This window comes from Babylonia areolata, chromosome 21, assembly GCF_041734735.1.
Source record: "Babylonia areolata isolate BAREFJ2019XMU chromosome 21, ASM4173473v1, whole genome shotgun sequence".
Classification (NCBI taxonomy): domain Eukaryota; kingdom Metazoa; phylum Mollusca; class Gastropoda; order Neogastropoda; family Buccinidae; genus Babylonia; species Babylonia areolata.
Genome location: NC_134896.1, coordinates 36,062,090 through 36,082,388, shown reverse-complemented (window position 1 = coordinate 36,082,388; position 20,299 = coordinate 36,062,090). Strand labels below are relative to the sequence as shown.

The 20,299-nt window shown below is 41.8% G+C and overlaps 1 protein-coding gene across 1 annotated transcript; it reads left to right on the top strand.

The window, feature by feature from the left end:
• Nucleotides 1-31: 31 nt before the first annotated feature.
• Nucleotides 32-20,070, top strand: LOC143295754 (uncharacterized). The gene is made up of 8 exons (XM_076607376.1): nucleotides 32-452; nucleotides 2,548-5,868; nucleotides 6,263-6,409; nucleotides 7,174-7,273; nucleotides 8,688-8,806; nucleotides 12,515-16,208; nucleotides 16,712-16,756; nucleotides 18,080-20,070. Exons 1-7 carry the CDS (start codon nucleotides 105-107, stop codon nucleotides 16,714-16,716), a joined length of 7,734 nt encoding a protein of 2,577 aa, XP_076463491.1. The 5' UTR covers nucleotides 32-104; the 3' UTR covers nucleotides 16,717-16,756; nucleotides 18,080-20,070.
• The last annotated feature ends 229 nt before the right edge of the window (nucleotides 20,071-20,299 follow it).

The following is a 20,299-nucleotide window of genomic DNA, read 5'->3' as shown; positions in this document are numbered from 1 at the left end:
TACATATTATTGCGCATGCGCTCCAGTAAACACTACCGTTTCCGTCATCTTGTTTTGTACAGAAGACACTCATTGTTATTTTACAGTTTTTCTTGATTTATGCCATGGGTTTTCGTGGCAGAGGTAATTCAGGCGCTAGAGGATTTCCTCGTCCATTTCGTGCAAGAGGTCGCGGTCGGAGACCGTTTCCTTATCGCGGTCAAAACCGCGGGGGTTTCGGCCGGGGAGAAGAGGGTTTGCGAATTACTCTTCGGAACACAGACCGTGGACGTGGTCGACGAAATGAGCAAGGCTATGATCGGCACGAACGTGACAGACACGACGATTATGAAGACCGTAGAGGGGAATTTGAACAAGACAGCAGTCATGAGTTTGAGGAAGGAGGAATGTTTGAAGATGACCTGCAGGAGTCACGCAGAAATTCAGCTGGGGAACGACAGCACGCTGATTCAGTAATTACCAGTTTTCTTTTATTTTTTCCTTCAGCATTTTTCATGCCATGTCACAGATGCACAGAATCAACAACGGGACTGACACAGTGATACTGATAGTGTATATTTATCAAAACTTTCAAATATAGTGCAACTTTTTTTCTTCTTTTTTTTTTCAAATATAAGCACTTAAAATCATGTTGCATTACCATTTACTTTTAACAAACACTCGTTGCTAGAAATTATAACTTGACACAACTTTCATTAAAGTTCTTTAATCAAATTAGAAAGACATCTTAAAATTATTTAATCTTTGAGCTTAAAAAACATTGTAATAATATAAACTGATAAACATCCAGTAAACTGAAAAGCATGATACATCTTACTTTTTGACCAGTTTTACTTTTTTTAAATGTAAAATTAGTTTTGAACCTGTTAGGACATCCAGGTTTGGATTCTTGTACATCATTACATGTTTTCTTACTGAAGTGATGATGTTAAGAGTTTTTAAACACACACAGTGTAACTTTAGTTTCTGTCATACTCAACCTGCGGATCTCTATAGAACAGCCCAGTATATCACCGTAATTTGTAAAGTATGTAGTACAATAATGTCTGACATGAGATGTGATTTAAAAAAGAAAAATCTCTTTTTTGTTTTTTTTGTTTGTTATGAAATATATTTTTGTGACAGTTCTTTTTTCTTCTTTTTCTTGATAAGTTGATGTGGACATGTTGATGGGATATATATATTGAAGAGTTGTATTTATTATAAAGAATATGAACTGTTTCTATTATGTAGACTGGATCGGGACATGTTTGCTCCTGTGTAACCTGTAATGTTGTGTACTCTTGTGCCATGATTTTTTTTTTTTTTTTTTTTGTGGGGGGGGGGGGGGGGGGGGTGTTTTTTGGTGGGTTTTTTTTTTTCAGTTACATGTTCTGTCCTTTAGTCATGGCTCAGTTCAATGTTTACTTTAGATTATATGAAAAGGGTTGATGTATAACCATTATACTATAATGATTAAATGCTGACTTTCACAATTACCCATTGTTTCTATTGATTATGGCCACTAGTCTAAGTGTTTTGTTTGTTTGTTTGACTTTGTGTATATATGTGTGTGTGTGTGATTTTGAAAGTTTGGCAGGACATGAGTCTATTCTGTATACACTGGGTTACACTTCCAAATTTTAGAATGAAGAATGAAAAGACCAACCCAATTTTTCACTGGGCAGATGGAAGATCTACTTCTAAACTAAATTGGGGATATTTATTGATTTTGCCATTCTTCTTCCTACTCACAATCAGTGCTCAGTCACTCAGTGTTGTAACTAGTTTAACAGTCAACAACAACAAATACTGGCTGGTTATTCTCTCTCTCTCTCTCTCTCTCTCTCTCTCTCTCCCCCTGTCTGTCTTTGTGAGAGAGATACACAAAGAGAGAATGGACCTCTCCCCCTCCTTTTCTCCCTGACTCTGAGTCTCTCCTCTCTCCAGTCTATTTCATGTCTTTCTCTCCGCATCATCCCCCTCTCTGTTCATCCGTCTCTATTTCTCTGAGTCAGCCAGTCTCCCCCACCCCAAACCCCTGCCACATACGGAGTCCCCCCCCCACCCCCCCACCCCACCCCACATGTTTGATATTAAGTAACATTGAACTGATTAATCAGTTTGTTTTTTAATTTCGACATGAACTTTTAATTAAAACCAGATAACAATATGTATATATATATATGGTTATGATTTTACTTTGCAGGGCTTGACATTAACTTTTTTCCCCACTTGCCCAGTTGGGCAAGTCACGGGAAGGTTTGTAGTGACCACATTGGGTTCAGTTAATTGATGGAAACTGGTAAGACAGTTGAAACTGACAAGTTGCTTTTTTTAATTTTTAATATTATTAAAACAAATGAAACAGGTGGGCATTCATAGAGCCAGAACTTTGCAGCATTTGTAATAAAGTAATTTTGCATGGTTTTAATTTTATTTTGATATGTTCTTTTTTCTTTCCTTTTTTTTTTTTTTTTTTTTATAATAAATTTTGTCATTGAATGATACATATGCCTGTCTTTGACATCTTTTCAGTGAGTCATTCATAATTGTTTTATGCAATAGGATTTCCCAGAAGAAGAGTCCTTGAGAATCACAGTCGGCAATGACAGGTTCAGAGAGGAGTTTCCCAATCAGCGGGACTCGCAGCATACCTCGACCTGGGATGAAGAAAGGGACCAAGGAGATAGATGGAATGATGAGCGACAGGAGAGAAACAGAAGACGCAGTAGAGAGGGTGACTACAGGGATGAGTCTTACGGAGAAGGTGGGGGCAACTGGGAAAGAGGACGAGGACGTGGATACTTTAGACCCAGAGGCTTTGATCCAAATTACAGAGGGAGAGGACGAGGAAGAGGGGATTTTCGGGGAGGGTTCAGGGGAAGAGGTAGAGGAAAGTTTGACCCCCATGAAAAAAGGGGAAGAGGGTTTTACAAAAACTATGAGAGGGGTCGAGGCAGGGGTGGGTTTAGTCCTTTTGACCAGCGTTCTTTTGACTCCAACTTTGACAGAGACAGCCATGAGAGAAGACGAAGTAGAAGTGGTGATCGCTACAGTCACAGTCCTGATAGAAGACGTAGTAGAAGCTTTGGAAGGGGCAGGAGTCGCAGTCCAAGTTACGGCAGGAATAGACGGAGTTACAGTCGTGACAGACGCAGTTACAGTCGAAGCAGAAGTCACAGCTGGGGGAGACGAAGTCATAGCCGAGGGAGGAGTCCAAGACGCAGTCCCAATCGCGGAAGACGCAGCTTTAGTCGAGGAAGGCGCAGTCTTAGCCGAGGAAGGCGTAGTCATAGTCGAGGAAGGCACAGTCCAAGTCCAGGAAGACGAAGTTACAGCCGACGACGAAGTGTTAGCAGACGAAGGCGAAGTCATAGCAGTAGTAGGAGTTACAGTGGCAGCAGTCGTAGCCACAGTAGAAGCCCAGTCCCCATCAGGCGAGAAGCAAGCAGACCAAAAAGTAGGGGCCGAGATGACAGACCCAAGAGCCTGGACAGAGAGATTGGGGTGGTTGTCAGTGGAAGAGAAAGAAGCATTTCTGGAACCAGTTCTCCCCGCTCTAGAAGTGGGGGTCGCAGGAGGCACAGTCAGAGCAGCAGCAGTTCCTCATCAAGTCATGGAGCAGATGGCAAAAGTCCTGATAATCTTCCTATGTCTGAGCAGCAGTATGAAGAGGAAATGTATCGGCGCCTTAAATCTGAAATCAGTTCCAGCAAAGACCCTAAGGAACGTGAGGAAAGCATAGCCATTCATATCAGAGACATGGCCAAGCTTTCACCTTTCCTCTTCAGGCAGTTTATGGCCAAAAATGCTGGCAATCTCTCAGCCATGGCACTGATGCAGCCTGACCAACAAGAAGATCAGCTGACACCTCCTGAGATGGAGGAAACAAAACCTCTTCGGTCAATCCTCAAGAGAAAGGGGGACTCTCGGTCACCCTCACCAGTACGAAATCCTTCACCACCACCACAGCAACCTAGAGCTCTTTCTCAGATAGAAAAAGTAATTCAGGCCCTTCGCAAGGGTGGATCTAAACCAGAGGAGCCCAAACTGGAGAAAGAAAAAACACCAACACCTCCTCCGTCATCAGGGGCCTTGAGGCAGCTATCATCATACATGGATATTGATGAGGAAGAAGAGTTCCTTTATGGAGATGGGGAAAGGACGGAAGCCTCTGAACCCAAGGCTGAAGCTTTGTCTGGGCCATTTTGGTCAGCACACCGTTTCGAGGACAAGCACCAAATTGATATGTTTGAGAATTATGACACACAGGCTCCTAGCTCAGAACCATTGCCGTCAGCTGTTCCTCTGAAAGGAGGTGAAGTCAAAATACCATCCGCTTTCAGTTCATTGGAGGAAAAGGAGAAAAGTTATGAGCAGTGGCGTGCCTCTGTCTTTCAAAAATCCGCCCCAGAAAAGCCCAAAGAACCAGAACTGCCACAGTCTGATCCAGTGACCAATGATTCTGCAGAGCAGCTCAGCTCAACTGTTGAAAACATTCTGAAGTCCATTGGTTTTAACTTTGAACTATCACAACGCATGCAGGAATTGGCCCGACAGAAGAAGGAAGAAGAGCAGGATGCAATCAGGATCAACCAGAGTGCCTCTTTCCTTGGAGCAGATCCAGATGCTCTTGCTGAGGGCCTGAGTGATGTATTTCAAAAGGAGGATGAGTTTGCTGAGGACCCAGCTGACTTAATGAGAGAAATAGAGGCTGCAAAAAGGGTGGCAAAAGAGAAGGCTCAGAAAGCAAAAGAAGCTGAGGATAGACGTGTGCGGGGACGACATCAGAGCATTGAAGAACATCAGAGAGAAAAGACAAGAACCTTTCCTATCCGCTCTGAAAACAGTGGCTATGTGAGGGAAGATCAAATGGGTGTGCCCAGCAAGTACAGAAAAATTACTGACACTGCCAGAACTCATTCGCCCTATGATCCCAGTGTTCAGGATTATCAGCCAGTTGGCTCATCCAACCTGATTTCACTGAGCAGCGGAAGCAGAGAGCATGAAAAGAGCAGTTACAGACATGAGGACAGTGATTTGACCCTGTCCAAGCATTTCTCTGACCCCAGTCTCTCTGACTTTGACCGACATGACAAAGACAGGGAAGACATTGATTACAAAAAAGCTGGGGATAGGATTTTAATTGTGCGTAAAAAAGAAGAAAAGGGTAGAATAGATTCTCCTGGATCCGAGAACAGTTTTTCACGTCGTATTGTGCTTCCCCCAAGAGAAAAGAACAAAGCCTCTTATGTGAGAAGCCCCAAGTCGCGAAGAGAAGGAAAAAGGCGCCTGGGCTCACCAGATTCCCCAAGACCGTCAAAACATTCCCGTAGATACCCGTCAGATGATGACCGTACATCAGAAAGAAGAATCTTTAGAAAGACCCATCAGAAGTCCCGTTCTCCAGAGAGACGTGCTTTTGATAGCAAATTTAAATACCAGGCAAACCAGCAGGGCAGTAAGAACAGTGAAAGGGAAAAACCTGAACACCTTAAAACTATAGATGGGAGTGGTAGAGCAGACTCTGTGAGGGATAAAGGTACAGAGTCATCAGAAAAAGAGAGAGAAGTGGATTTAAGGAAAGAAGTAAAAGAAGCAAGCAGAATTGCTGAAAGCAAAGCCCAGTGGATAGAAAGGAGTAGGCAGCTGGTTGTCTTGGAGAGAGAGCTGGATGCCCTCCGACAGCAACACAATGAGTTGCTTAGGAAACGCCGTCGTCACAAAGACGGTCACAAGGACCCACTCATTGTAGAAAACACCAAACTTCAGACAGAAATAGCTGCTCAGATAAAGAACCTTCGCAGAGGTGGTGCCTTGGATTCCTCAAGGTCAGCTGCTGCACCATCTTCATCCCAGGACAAACCAGACCAGACCGATGTTGAGGTAGGTGCAACCTCACATGATCCTTTTTTTTTTTCCTTCTGTGCAGTGTGACAATATAAGTCTTCAACTAAGTTCAAAATGAAATGTAAATATGTACACTTGATTTTACTAGTTTTAGTTTGTTTTTTTCATTTTCCCCCCGCCTCAAATGAAACTCATGCAGTCTTCAAGTTCAAGAAGGGGGAGGGGGAAGTTAAGACAGAAGGTCACAGATGTTCATTCTTCCCCCATTTCCCCACTAAAGCATTTGGTGGTGGTGGTGTTTTTTTGTTTTTTGTTTTTTTCTTTCCACAGATTAAAAACTTATTTTAGAAAGTGTTTCCTTGTTAAACTATTAATGTGGAAAGTCTAAAAGAGGCATTTTGTTGCGCTTTCATTTAGTACTGTGTTACAGGAGAAGGAGAAGAGCCAGACGAAAGAGGAACCCAAGATCCACTATGAATACTTCGATCCTGGCAGCCACTGGTGTAGTTCTTGTAACGTGGTGTGCGGCCATATGTTTGACTTTTTCAAACATGTTGAAACAAAGAAGCATCAACAGGTGTGTTTTGTTTTGTTTTTGGGTTTTTTTGTTTGTTTGGGTTTTTTTTTTGCTAGCTTGTCTGTTTCTAACTTGATTAAGCTAAGAGAAATAGTGGAAGAAATTTGCTTTTTTTTTTCATTTGTGATTTGATGACCATTGATTTTCTGAAATAACAATTTTGATATGAAGCCATCCCGGAAAATTGAGTATGGCTGCCTACATGGCAAGTTAAAAACGGGCATACACATAGAAGCCTACTCATGTACATACGAGTGAATGTGGAAGTTGCAGCCCACGAACGAAGAAGATAGAAAGCCAGCTGTGATTTTCTTTTACATGATGTAAGATCATACTTTCATAAGCAACTGTATTTATATACATGCAAGTAGAAGTGTGTGCACACGTATGCATGTAATCGTATTCACACTTGCACACAAAATAAATGATCTTTTGAGGTGATGAAGAAAGTGTCACATCCACTTGCAACCAGTGTGAGCAGTATATACTTCAGCAACCCAGTTCTGTTTTGATGTCTGTTATGAATTTGTTCTTTCTTTCTTTTTGTTATTTAATGATGCTGACCTGTTGGCTTCCTTTTTTTCTTTTTTTCTGTGTGCTTAAGTTATTTGGGCAGATTTGAATTCCAATAAACATGTGCAGTAATGTACACTCTACAATACAATTTCTGAAAAAAAATATATTATGCCTTGCATTATTTATTAATTTTAATCAGGTTTTTGTTTTTGTTTTTCTTTCTACTTTTTTTTTTACCCCTCATACAGAAACTGGACCCGTTCAATCGACCATGGCTGGTGGAAGCCATGCAGAAACAGGAAAAGAAAGGCAAACCTGAAGGACAGGTGCAAGCAGCGCCCATCAAAGGTCTCATGCTTGATTTGCACAGATTCATTCACTGTTGTGGTGACGAAACAAACCAGAGCTTTATCATTGTTTTGAGGGGGAAAAGAATATTAAAAAAATATATATAGGTTTGGGCTGCATTGCCAGTCAGGTGAAGTTGGAAAGTGTGTCAAAGACTGAAAAACACACATTAATAACCCAAATGAAATGTGGGTGAAGACTGAAGCGCACATAAAATAGTCCAGTTCAAGTGTGAGTGTGTGAAGAATGAATCACACATGAAATAACCCCAAATCAGAATGAAAATGAGTGCCTGGAGGGGAGATTAAATGAGAAATGTTGTGGTACGTGGTGAATTTTGTGTCGTGCATTTATTGTTTCTTTCACTCTCTCTCTCTTTCTTGGTTCTTGCTGTCACTCTTTGTTGCTTTAACGTTCAGAACAACAGAATTTCAGTTTGTCTTGATACAAGTTCTCGCAATGGCGTTATCACAGTTGTGTAAGTATACATTTGTATACAGATGATTTGTATCTGATTTATGATTTTCTGTAAATTGCATTTGATATTGATGCCAGTGTAGTTAATGTGGTAAATACTTAATATCAAATAGAGAAAGACAAAAGGCTTTTCTAGAGTGTTGATGTATTCAATGATTGCTCAGTCTTGTCATAGAATGATTTTCCCAAAGATGTACAGATTTGAATTATAAGTGTTTAGCTTGCTGTTGTTGATTCCAGATTTTATTCTCATATTTACCCTGCCCAACCAGATACGCATGCTCTCATGTTTTTAAACTGTTCATATGTCCAGTTTTGCATGAAACCATTACGATATGCAATTTTAAATCTGTGCAGTCTGTATATGTTTATTACCCAGAATGTGTGGTATCAGTATATATGATGTGGGATGTGCTTTTGCTTTTATTTTAGATATTTCAAAATATGTTTTCGACTGCACATTTTTGTAGATTATTCAATTTATTCGTCTCTGTTTTTGTACCTGGTCGCCGCATGTACATGTTTGTTTATCTTGTAACAGGTGATTACTTAAGTTCATTTTTTACTATCATCACAACAATTCTTAAGGTATATGGAGGAAAAGGCAAGGGTCATAATTGGTGAGACATTAATTCTTGTATTTCTCACTTTGCTTTACACAGAAATTTCAAGCAAAGAGTCGGAAGAAGTTTGATATATTGGTGAATTTCTGTTTGGCATGTTGATCGTTTTGATCTTTATGGTCAGGTATTTCTGATGTTTTCAGGTCTCACATGAATGCATGTGGATGTTTCGTATAAATGCATGTCACATATATATCTTAAATATAGAACCAAATCATGAGCACATCTGCTATGTAGTTCCATTTGTGTCTGTCAGTAAAATGCCAGGGCTAATAAAGTAATGTGACAATCTTTCTTTTCATGTCTGGCTGTAGGTCTGGAGTTCATGATGGCAACTTCGGCTTTCTACTGTTCTCTGTGCAAAGAGTTCTGTGGTGATCTGAGCATTGCAGAGACCCACATGAAGAGCGAGGAACACCACACCAAGTACAAAGTAAGTGTGACACATGGGTCCTTCAGTGTGGTAAGATAGATTGTGCGCACCAGTCTGTGAATGTATGGAAAAATGTATTAAAAATCATAAATGCATAGAATGACTTTGATAAAAACTGATTGTATGCGCTAAGTTTGTGAATGATATAATTGCATAGACTGAGTGAGTTCACTGAAATAGATTTTGAATTGCGCACTTGAATTAATTCAGCCATTGGTCAGACAGTGTGGTAAGTTCAAGGGACATTTTCAAGCACAGATTTACATGTACATAACAAACCAGTCTGCAAGAAGCATAGATTCTGCTCAGTTTGGCTCTCATTTTTTTCCTCCACATTCATATATGTGGTTCAGTCTTGAATATTAAGCTCGTAGCACAATCAGCTCATAAGAGCCAGCCACAGGCTGAAAAATTGCTCATCTCCAATCAGTATGCTTTTGATGGGGTTGAATCTGATATCCTCGAAGTCATTAGTCCATTACACAAACCGTTTCGCTGCTGTGACTGTTGCAAAATGTAATATATTTTTATTGTACTTTGCCAGCCAGCAGTAGTGCTCTCTTGGTGATGATGATCACAGGTTTTGGTTACTCCAGTAATTTGATTTTATCAATGCTTTTTGACTCATGAAACATTACATGTCTGTTCTGCATGCAGATAATTAATTCAGATTCATTTGCAGACAATGGACAGTTTAAGTCATCAGTCAAATTGCTCTGTCAGTGTTGGTTCAGTATTGCAGACAGTATAATTCAGTGTTTACTTTTTTTATGGAGGTGGACAACAACAAAAAACAAAGAGGCAAAGCCTTCAAGACTCACTTGTGCTTCATGCTTTATCCAGTAAAAGGAATCATGAGGAGAAAAAGAAGAAAAAAAGATTTAAAAAATTGTTGAAAAGTGATCTGTATTGAATATGATAGATAAACTTGGGAGAAAAAAGGGTTGTTGTTTGTTTTGTTTTTTAAAGAAAAGCAGGCAAGCGGCATTGAACAATGCATGTTCAGTTCAGTTCCGAAGCAAACAGACTAATCCCCTCTGCTGCGGTACATCTGACGTCAGTCGACTAAATTTAATACTTAAAGCATTGTTGACATTTTCTTCTTCGTACGATAAATAGACGTGATTAAAGTGGATGTAATAACGCTGTTTAAATCATGTATTTTGTGTGTTTATTATATCTTGATTATTCTTTTATTTCGGCGGTAAAGGAGACATTGCCAATGCTTCAAGCAAACTGCAACACATGGTAGATCTCTAGACCTGCACAAACCAGTCTACAACGGGCTGAAAGAAATGTTTGATTCAATTTTCCTTTTTATGTTCATTCCAGTTAATTCAGTGTCCACTTCAGAATATTTATATGCAATAAACACGTTGATGGTGTAGTTAGTATCACTGCATGTGTTCTGTCCAGAATTTGTATTTCTCTATTTAGATTGTGAACAAGAAAAACGAGGTCACTTTGAACACAGCCTACCTTCTAGTGGGCCTAACTCAGTGGGAAACGGTTTTTAGAATTTTTGGATTTCAGAAAAAATGTCGATGAAATAAACTGTTAATCATTCAGAAATAAGGCTTATTTTGGCAGACTTAAACCTGTTATTGGAATGACTGAAGAGGTTTTTTTTTCAATCCTTGTTTAAGCCAAATTCAGCATTGCCAGACAAAGTATTTCCAGAGAAAATGGCAGTGTTAAAGTTTACCACAGACACACACACACACACACACACACACACACACACACACACACACACACACACACACACACAAACACACACACACACAACCGAACACTGGGTTAGAACATAGACTCACTAGTGAGTCAAAAAGAGAGGGGAGGGAGAGAGATTTCATTTGATTTGATCCTGTGTGTATGGGAGAGAAGGGGTTTGTTTATTGTTGTTTTTTCAAAAGAACCCCCAGTATACAACTATGCCAGGGTTGTCGTCACAGTCCCAGCACAGGAATCTGTTGTTAGTCAGGTAATCAGGAAGCTGCCTGCCAGAGCAGACCCTGCTCTGCTGCAGAGTCAGTTCAGATGTGGCTGTATGAATCCAGTGTTTGCAGTACACCATCAGCTTAACTTCAGTTCTTAACAACAATGATTAGTTGTGGAGTCAGAAGGAGCATCACTTGAAGAGATCCCGTCTACATCCCTTCAGTGACAGTACCCACGAACCAACTCAGAAGTGATTTAAGAACTAACAAAACAGTAACAGAGTGAAACTGACATGTCATAAACTTTCAACATGGTGAGGTTTCCAAGAACACAAAACTTATTAAAAAAAAAAAAAAAGAAACAGGAAGGCAGATAAAACTTTTAAGAAAAGAAAAAGAAATAGGAAGACAGATCTTTCTCACTTACAAATGTGAATCATCATCATTTGAGAAGCCTGACAAATCTGAACAAATGAGTCCCATTTGGAAAGTTAGAAAAACCTGTTCTGACATGTTGGCAATCAAGATGAAGGCTAGGGCACCACTTTCTGGTTCCGTTCAGTGTTACAGTGTGTCATGTGCTTAGTAGTCTGTATCTACCTTTAAGCTATTTTTTTTTAAACCAGCAACATAGTGTTCAGCTGAAATGCAAGGTCAATCACCTTCCATGTCAAGCACAGAATCATTGGATGCATGCTATATTTTCAGCATTGTGTTGACTGGTCATTAGTGTCTCTGCTCATTAATACACAAAAGAATCATGCTGTTGGTTCTGTGATCAACTAAGTGTGCCAAAGTAGGGAGGTTTTCATTTAGTTCAGTGTCGTGACCCATGATTACTTTTCAACTGATTTCCTAACACCACCATTTTATAACATTTTTTTCTCTTCACCCCCCCCCCCCCCCCCCCCACAGCCCCCACCCCTTAAAACTCGTGCTATTCTGTGATGTATACCAGAAAGTCCATGCCTATTCTGTTACTAGTTATATCCACCAATGCTCTCATTTAAAGATGGGAGGTGGGGCGGGAGGGTATCACCTTACAGTCTGAAAATTATAGTACTTCTCTTGATTTATATTTAGTGTCAAATGAGTAATATTCATTTGTGCAAATGAGTAATATTCATTTGTGCACTACACTCAAACTCACCAAATTTCTGTCAGCACCAGCAGTGACTTCCAAATCTGAGCCTTTTTGTTTCTGACTGCTTCATCTTCATTGCTGTCTCAGTGTTATTACCTTCATACCGCTCAGCCCAAAGTCCCGTACACACCAACCCAGCTTTGCCCAGTCCACAAAGAGCTGTCAGTGTTTAGTCACAATAGGGCCACCCACCAACAGAGACCCTGCACTCCTGCTGTATTTCTTTAGTGCTGTTATCTAGTCTCCAGTAGCGCACTAAGATCGGGGTAGGGGCTGGTCAGTGACTAAAAAAATCCAAGAATGATTATCATCCATGACCTTACTAGTAGCCTGTTGGTCAAGGCTGGTCTTAAACGTTGAGATGTACCTGCATCTGTAAACTGAAATTGAATTGCAGGAAAGACAGGCTGAGAAAAGAGTTTTTCTTTCTTGTCTGTCTGCCTGTCTCTGTGTGTCTGTGTGTATGTCTCTTCAGGCAGTTTCTTTCTTCTACGTGTTCTTCCCCCCTCTTCTTCACCCTGTCTGTGTCTCTGTCCGACATAACCCCAAGTAGAACAGGTAGAGCAGTACTCCTTTGAATGAAGAAAGATGATCTATGTGGCATGTGTTCTCTTCTGTTCTCAGGACTACTTGACACAGCACCCGTACTACGAAAAGCGCTTCATGCTGGAGCGTTCCGCTGCTCTGTCCACACAGAAACGCAGCAGTCCTGCAGAGGAAGAGGACAACTCCCATGACAGTGACAGTGAGAAACACAAGTTGGAGGAGTCCAAGAAAAAAGCTGCAGCAATGCCTGATTCAATCAGCAAAGCAAAGGACATAGAGGAGAACTGGAAAGAGAAAATCCTGGGAAAGAAAACACTGTATGCCGACTTTGAAGAGGAGGATTACAAGGTGAAGTTTGAGACCAGAGACAGAGACAGAGACCGGCGTAAATATCGGGGACGGTCCAGAGATAGGTCCAGGGAGAGATCTGACAGCTACAGAGAACAAAGAGGTTCCAAAGAGCGTAGAGGTAATGGGAGGGACCGCAGAGGTTCAGATGATCGAAAGGAGGATGGGAACTCCAAAGAAAAGTCAGCGAAGAACAGTGCTTCCAGATCAGATGACAAAGAAACCCCTCCTACAAAGAAGGCTGCAGAATCATCAGAACCAGATGAGAAACCTGGTGAGCCTGGAGATCCTGAGAGCGAGCAGAACACTCCAGAGGAGAAAGTCAAAGAAAACATCAAGAAAGATCCAGATGCCAGCATGGAATCCATTTCAGCAGATGACTCCAGAGATGAAGAAAAGATGGATGAAGAAATGAAAACAGAAGGAGAAGAAAAGAAAGACAAGGAGGGTGAAGTCAAAGGGAAGATCCCTATCAAACTGACTGGTAAATCAGGCATAAAGCCAGTGTCAGCTCTTCCACCATGGAAAATGTTCACCCGACCAATCCCCAAATCCACACAGAAACGGTTGCTGGCACCCCGACTGCAGCAGACATCAAGCAGTAGCCTGGGGCCTGCCATTCCCAATGAAGAACCGGCCCCTCTGGATGACTTCCTGAGGGTAGGGGTGAAGAAAACTGTGCCTGTTGTCCCTGACGCCCCGCAGATCATTGAGCAGCCTCCTGACCCGAAAATGTATCGCAAGGGAGGGGACAGCAAGGTGGATGACAGCAAAGAAAGGCTGCAAGAGATGAAGGCCCTTGCAATCGATCCTTCATCTATGGTGCCTCTGGCAACACCCAAACCTCCCCCACCACCCTCTCAGAACCTCAGTCTTCCTGCTGACAAACCAGATGGAAGTGTGGAATCATTAAAAACGGAGTTGGGTCCTGCCCCTGCAGAAAAGACTGGTGCAGGCAAGGAACCAGATGTGCCTGGTCAACAGGACATACCCATGGAGACAACCATGGTGCCCACACCTGCTGTACCAAGAACAAGTTTCCCACCGCCACCACTTTCTGAGAATCTGTCTTACTCTGTTCCACCCCCAATGCCTGCTCAGGCACCACTTTTGCCTCCGTTCGGGCCAGCACCAGCCATGATGCCAATACCTAATACTTCCATGCCACCACCATGCTTTGTCGGACCACCCATGTCCAGTTTTGGTGGCCCCAGCTTTGTGCCCCCTCCATACATTCCTTCACCAATGCCCATGCCGGCGATGGGCCCTCCTCCTATGGCTCCTGTACCCAGTGCCGCAGCTCCTCCTCACCCAGCTCCACCTCCACCCCCACCACCACCTCCCCCACCCCTGCCCAACGAGCCAGTTCCAATTCCACCCCCTCCACCGTCTCCTCCCAAGCTGGAAGAGACGCTCAACAGTGACACTGGTGCAGCTGAGTCTGGATCACAGGACACTCCCAAAGCCCCTGACCAAATGGTTCAGGCACCGTCCACATCAGAAGCCCCTCCCAGTTCAGAAGCTCCTGCTTCAGAGGCAGGTTTCACTATTTCAGAAACACCTGCTTCAGAAGCATCTTCTGCTGCTTCAGAAGTGCCTTCCACTGCTTCTGAAGCACCATGTGCTTCAGAAGAACCACTATCGTTACAAGCAGATGAGGAGTCATCCTCTTCACAGACTGTAGAACTGTCCAGGACACAGGCAGCAGAAGCATCTGTGACATCACACGTTGAAGAAACACCTCCCCCATCACAGGTTGCTGAGGTACCTGCTACAGTGCCTGCAGCAGAGCTGTCTTCTGAGACACAGGTGGAGGAGACACCTGCCATATCAGAGGTTGTAGTGGTACCTCCCACATCAGAGGTTGTAGAGGTACCTCCCATATCAGAGGTGATTGAATCACCTTCCACATTACAGACAGAGGAAGCAGTGCTCACACCACAGTCTGTGCAGTCACTTACATCGCATGTGGTTGAGGTACCATCCACATCACACATCACACATGTCCAGCCTGATGTAGAGGTCAGTGCATCTGACAGTGTGACAGAAACATTAACAGAAGTCCCGCCAAAAGCCACAGTCACCACAAACCCTACTCTACAAAGTGAAGTGACGATGACACGTTCTCAGACAGAAACTCAGAGCAGCACAACAGCAACATCGTCGACTGTGCCAATTTCAGTTGCTGTGCCAGTTGATGATAGCGTGAACATGGTTTCCAAAGCAAGCACCAGCAGCGCAGCAGAAACGCCTGCAAGCTGTGTGTCAGAACCAGCGTCTGAGTTATCTCTGGAAATGGAGTCACAGCCATCCACGAGTGCACCTGAAATGGCTCCATCAGGTGATTCCACAGAGCCTACAAGCACTTTGGTATTTGCTGGGCCGTTGAAAAGAACAGTGGCACGCCGTGGCAGGGGAGGTAGAAAGGCTGTCCCAGTGCAGTCTATGCCTGCTGAAGAGTCTGGGGAGCCTGAAACTGGCAGCTGTCCCGCTGCATCTTCCAAGCGACCACGAACACGCTCACAGGTGCGACAACAGCCCCAGCGTCAGACCCGATCACGAACACGCCAACAAAGAGCTGAAGAAGAGGAGGAGAGCGTGACAGCATCAGACGAAGCAACTGTTCTTGATCTTGGTGAGGTGGATTCTTCCTCTGTCCATGAAGCTGGGTCACCTGATGGAAGCAAAGCCTCTTCCACATCAGCATGTGTGTTAGACTTGACCCACCCCCCAGCAGACAGCAGTGGGGGTTCTGAAACCAACACAGAAGTGACATCCTCATCAAGCGATGTCCGAACTGCCGCCATCATTCAGCCCCCGTCAGCAGACAGTGCACTGAATCTGACAATCCCCCCAGAAATACGAGGGGCCAGGCAAGAGTTGAGAGAACAGACCATGCCAGAGGACCTGAGCTCTTACGCTCAACCTCAGGACCTCAGCACGTCAAGCGCCGGAAAGCACAAAGGGAGGCGCCCCCCAGAAATGCCCATTGACTTGACGATGCGCTTGGTCCCCCCACAGGCCAGCCAGTCGGAGGCAGTACAACCCATGGAAACGGAACCTTCTCCTGGTTGCTCCATCAGCTCCTCAGAAAGTGTGCCCAAAGTTGAGTGCCTGGACCCTCAGACTGTGAAAGACACTCTGTTGAGCAGCACGTCTGCTGTGAACCCCTCAGCCAGTAACCTGTCAGAATTGGATGTTGGGGATGATGGGGGGGATGTGATGGAGGACTCCTCGCAGATGGCAGACTCTGCTGGGCTAGGAGTGGACCCTGAAGGGGAACTGGTTGATTTTTCCCTGGCCCCAGTGGACTTTGAGGAATTGGGGGACATGGATGTGGATGAAGCAAATGCTGGTCAGCCCGAGGTCGGCAGTGCTGATAGTGAGGGTGTTGCTGACAGCACTCTGCCCCAGAATGATGACTGTAAGTTCCAGCTTTTTTTTCTTTTTTCTTTTTTTTAAGTGATTGTTTCAAGGTTAGCTTTGTTGTCTGTGAACATGGCTCAGAAATCGGATTGATTTTGTAGCAGACTGCCACTGATTGGGTCATTTGGGACACTTTTCTGTGCCACTGACAGATTCTCTCTCTCTCTCTCTCTCTCTCTCTCTCTCCCTCTCTCTCTCTCTCTCTCTCTCGATAGGGATCACCTAAAACTGAGACCTTCCTAATTCTGGTCATCATTTTTGATTACACAGAAACAGCCATAACATTCTTATTTTCCTTCGGAAGTCTATTGATCATGGTAGTAAGTGCTAGCAGCAGATGCTTATGACCCAAAGTAATCATTCAAATGTGAAAATGTTTCTGCTCCCTTCTGTTTTATATGCATGATATCTGAATAAACTTACCAGAATAGAAGTGCTACCTAAGTTGAAAAGCCTTCATGTGAGCTTTTTGCATTCAATTTATGATTTTTTTCTTTGCAGATTGAGGCATATGAGACCATGATTACGCACAGCACATAAAAACAGGTAAAATTTGATAACATTTAAAGGCTGGTGTAAAATTAAGGGATACCTGTAGGTTCTTTTGTTTGACGGTTTACAAACTTTGTCAAGTATTAATGTTGTGTCCGCAATGCTACTGTACAACTGTATTCAGTTGTCATGTTCTTAATGTTGCATGCTCAGTGTCCGCTCTAGTTTTCCCCACAGCTGTGAGTAATGTTTATTATGAGAACTTTGAAAAGATAACCACTTAACTGGAACATCATGCTTGACTGTTCAACAGTAGAGATAGAACTGGTTGCCTTTCCCATGCTGCTTCTGTACAAGTTATGTCAGCTTATCATACAAATATTTTTGTATATGTGCGTCTCTGAAAAAAAAAAAAAAAAGTAGCGCAGACATGTATGCAAATATTGAAATAAATAGTTTGTCAAATGTCAAGTCTTGGCATGTGAAAAACATATGAATCCACCCTTTCCTCATATACTGTCCCTCTCCCTCTCTGCTATAGATCTATGTGTGTTGTGTGAGAGACTGGACAAGATGTTTGTTCGTCTTTTGTTTTGCAGCCTTTTTTTTTTTTCTTGTTATTGAGAATATTAATAATTAATTTATTCAAGCATGTTGAGGCACCTAAAATTGACGGATGTAGCTGTTGCATGATGTCTGACTGTGTGCATTTCTTAGTTTATCTTTGAAAAGTTATACATCATGAGAATTATGCAATCGTTCTCACTTTATATAATTTCCATCAACGTCAAACTAAGCGCACATCTTCACAAAGATAATGACCAGATTGGGTTTGCTTAATTATAAGCAAGAGATGATGTCATTGGTTTTCATTTTTCTTCCTTAGTTAATAACTGCCACAGAAGTGCAGAACCTTATAGGCAATCTCCAGTTCTGGTGAAACAGTTGTTTCTTTAATCATGTTGCTTAGTTCTTTAATCATGTTGCTTAGAATCACCTGGCAGCCTTTTTTCTTTTCTTTTTTTTCTTTTTTTTCTTTTTTTTTCCCCTTTTCTTTTCTCACAACTATTACAAGGTTGTTTTTTTTGCTTATTTTATATATATATATATATATATATATATATATCAGAAGATAATTTTAATTTAGTTCCTGGAGGTTTAATCTTAATACAAGTTTAGAAGTTACATATACATATTATTTTCCATGTAATGCATCAATCCCTAGCCCAAAACTTTGCCCATGAAAAAAACAGAAGTGATTGATTTGTTCTTCATTCATGCACCCCACCCCCACACCCCCTTATCACAGACGAGAGTCTTGTTTATCAATTACAATAACACTGAATAATTTTGCTTCACTTGCTTGCACTGTTGCAGGTGGATCTAATTCAAGCGTCCAGAACCATTGCAACATTATATATTTATAATGTTTCTTTTAATCTGGGGTTTTATGACCAGCAAGGGCAGCCAATCTGACAGATCATGTGGCTTTTGGTCTCTGTGCTGTCGTGTTCCTTGTCAACAGCAGATTGGAGCACTCATGTGATGGTTTTGAAATTTTGTACACAACCTTGTGGCATAGCGTTGGTTTTTTTGTTTGGTTGGTTTTTGTTTGGTTTTCTTTTTGGCAACAGATTTTTATCAGACTGTAGATCAATGGGACAAATCACAGAAACCTTTCCACATCAGCTCAGCAAAATTATAAAGATGTGTTTCATGGATCATATATTGTATAACATACTGTAAGTTTATATAGCTCCAGTTTTCTAAATAGGCCCATATATTTTCAGTTTTTATTTTTAATATTTCACCCACTTTTAGTGAAGCCTTTAATTCCTCATTTTCCCAGAAGCATTTGTGGCCTGGGAACCATGTATTGCTGCTTGAGCATGTTTGCAGAGCAGCAAATATGGCTTTGCATATTGTTGGCTGCAAAAAATCAAATGACTAGTTTTTGGTTGGTTATATCAAGCAATGAATGAAGTTCAGGTAAATTAGCATGCTCTCTTCTTCCTAGAAATTGTATTGTTTGTTTCTTTGTTGTCGAGTTAGCGTTATTGATATTTTATCAATAAAGTTTCCTTCATCCTCACGATATGCGACAGTCATCTTTGGTTGCTTGAAGTTCTGCTTCTTTTTGAATACACAAAGCCCAAGTACATGAAAAGGTAACCGTTGTTTTCCAATTTATCATGAAAAAGTGGAAACGGTGACAAAAAGGGGGACTGAGGGTGGTGTGTCCACTGATTTCTCGGGAACCACAGTGCCTGTTTGAATGTGGCTAAGATCAGTGAATACTGCATTCAAGTGTTTCACATGTACACAGACGGGAAGAAAACACAAAAGGTAGCTGTCTTCATTAGTTACTGTGTGTTGGAACCACTTAGGTGTGTTGATGCTGTTTGTCTGGTTTGGGATACACACCTTTATTTCTCTCCAAAACTCGATGAACAGACAGATTATGTTCTTGATTACGTATTTATTCATTTTCAAGTAAGCATAGAAAATGATAAGATACACAAATTCGCATGCACAAAACGTACACTCAAATCTAGCATGACTTTTTTTTTTTTTTTTTAATCCTTCAGGCCACATCATTATGACCAACGCTCGCATCAAAAACGTCTATGCCAGGCAGAACCCTCTCCAGGGCAAAAAGTTGTTTCTTTCTGTCCAAACAAAATACATCAGACATCGCCATCTCTTGCATCAGACACATGCTTCATGGGGAAAACATTCTCTAAGCAAAGAGGAAAGTGCATATGATTTTTTTTTTTCCACTATGACTATCTTCAGAGATTATTTCTCTGATTTAAGTAAAAAGGTGATGTAAATATCAAGTCACAATGTGTTCATTTTTTGTTGTTGTTTTTTAGTTGTTTTTTCCGAATAAAAAAAACAAAACAAAAAAACATTTGGCTGTTCTGAGCATTATCTCCTGCCTTGGGAGAGGAGACCTTGAGAGTCTTCATGAAAACAGGCCTCTGTCTCCCTGGTAACATTTTCCATGCAGACCACATGTTCCAGACAAATGAATGAAAACACTCCCTGTATGAATTAAAAACAAAAAAGAGAAATACCACAAAGCAATGTGTTACATTATGATACGCATCTAAGTACACCTACAAAGCCCCCAACTCTCCCAAATGCCAAGTTCAGTTGTACATACACAAACGCACACAAAAATGTATGAAGTGGTGACTAAGTTATTGCATGCAAACAGGTGTAGACAGATCCAATGCAAATCAAGAAATGGTAATGTAATGAAATGGCACAGTGTAGGCATTAAAACTCCTCCACATGTTTCACTCTTCCCTTGGCCATCCACCTTCAAACCTTAGACTTACCTAGTTATAAGGGGCAAAAAGTATGCAAGAAAAAAAGTTAAATAAATATCAAACAAAGCATGATAACTGATTAAACATTGCCTGATGATGTTTCACATGATTCTGAATAAAAAGCCAAACTAGCATGTGTCACAAAGCTGCAAAGGCGCTGCTGTTAAGAATTTGAATGGTGGACAATGAAGTTAATTGAAGCCTTCGCCAAGCTGTAAAGTGTAACAAAGTGGTCACTTCACTTTCCCTGTTCTTTTCA

Excerpts from the sequence above, each read along its gene's own strand:
- LOC143295754 (XM_076607376.1), top strand. The coding sequence starts at position 105 with ATGGGTTTTCGTGGCAGAGGTAATTCAGGCGCTAGAGGATTTCCTCGT. Across the intron at positions 6,410-7,173 it reads AAACAAAGAAGCATCAACAG|AAACTGGACCCGTTCAATCG; the intron begins GTGTGTTTTGTT and ends CCCCTCATACAG. Across the intron at positions 8,807-12,514 it reads AACACCACACCAAGTACAAA|GACTACTTGACACAGCACCC; the intron begins GTAAGTGTGACA and ends TTCTGTTCTCAG.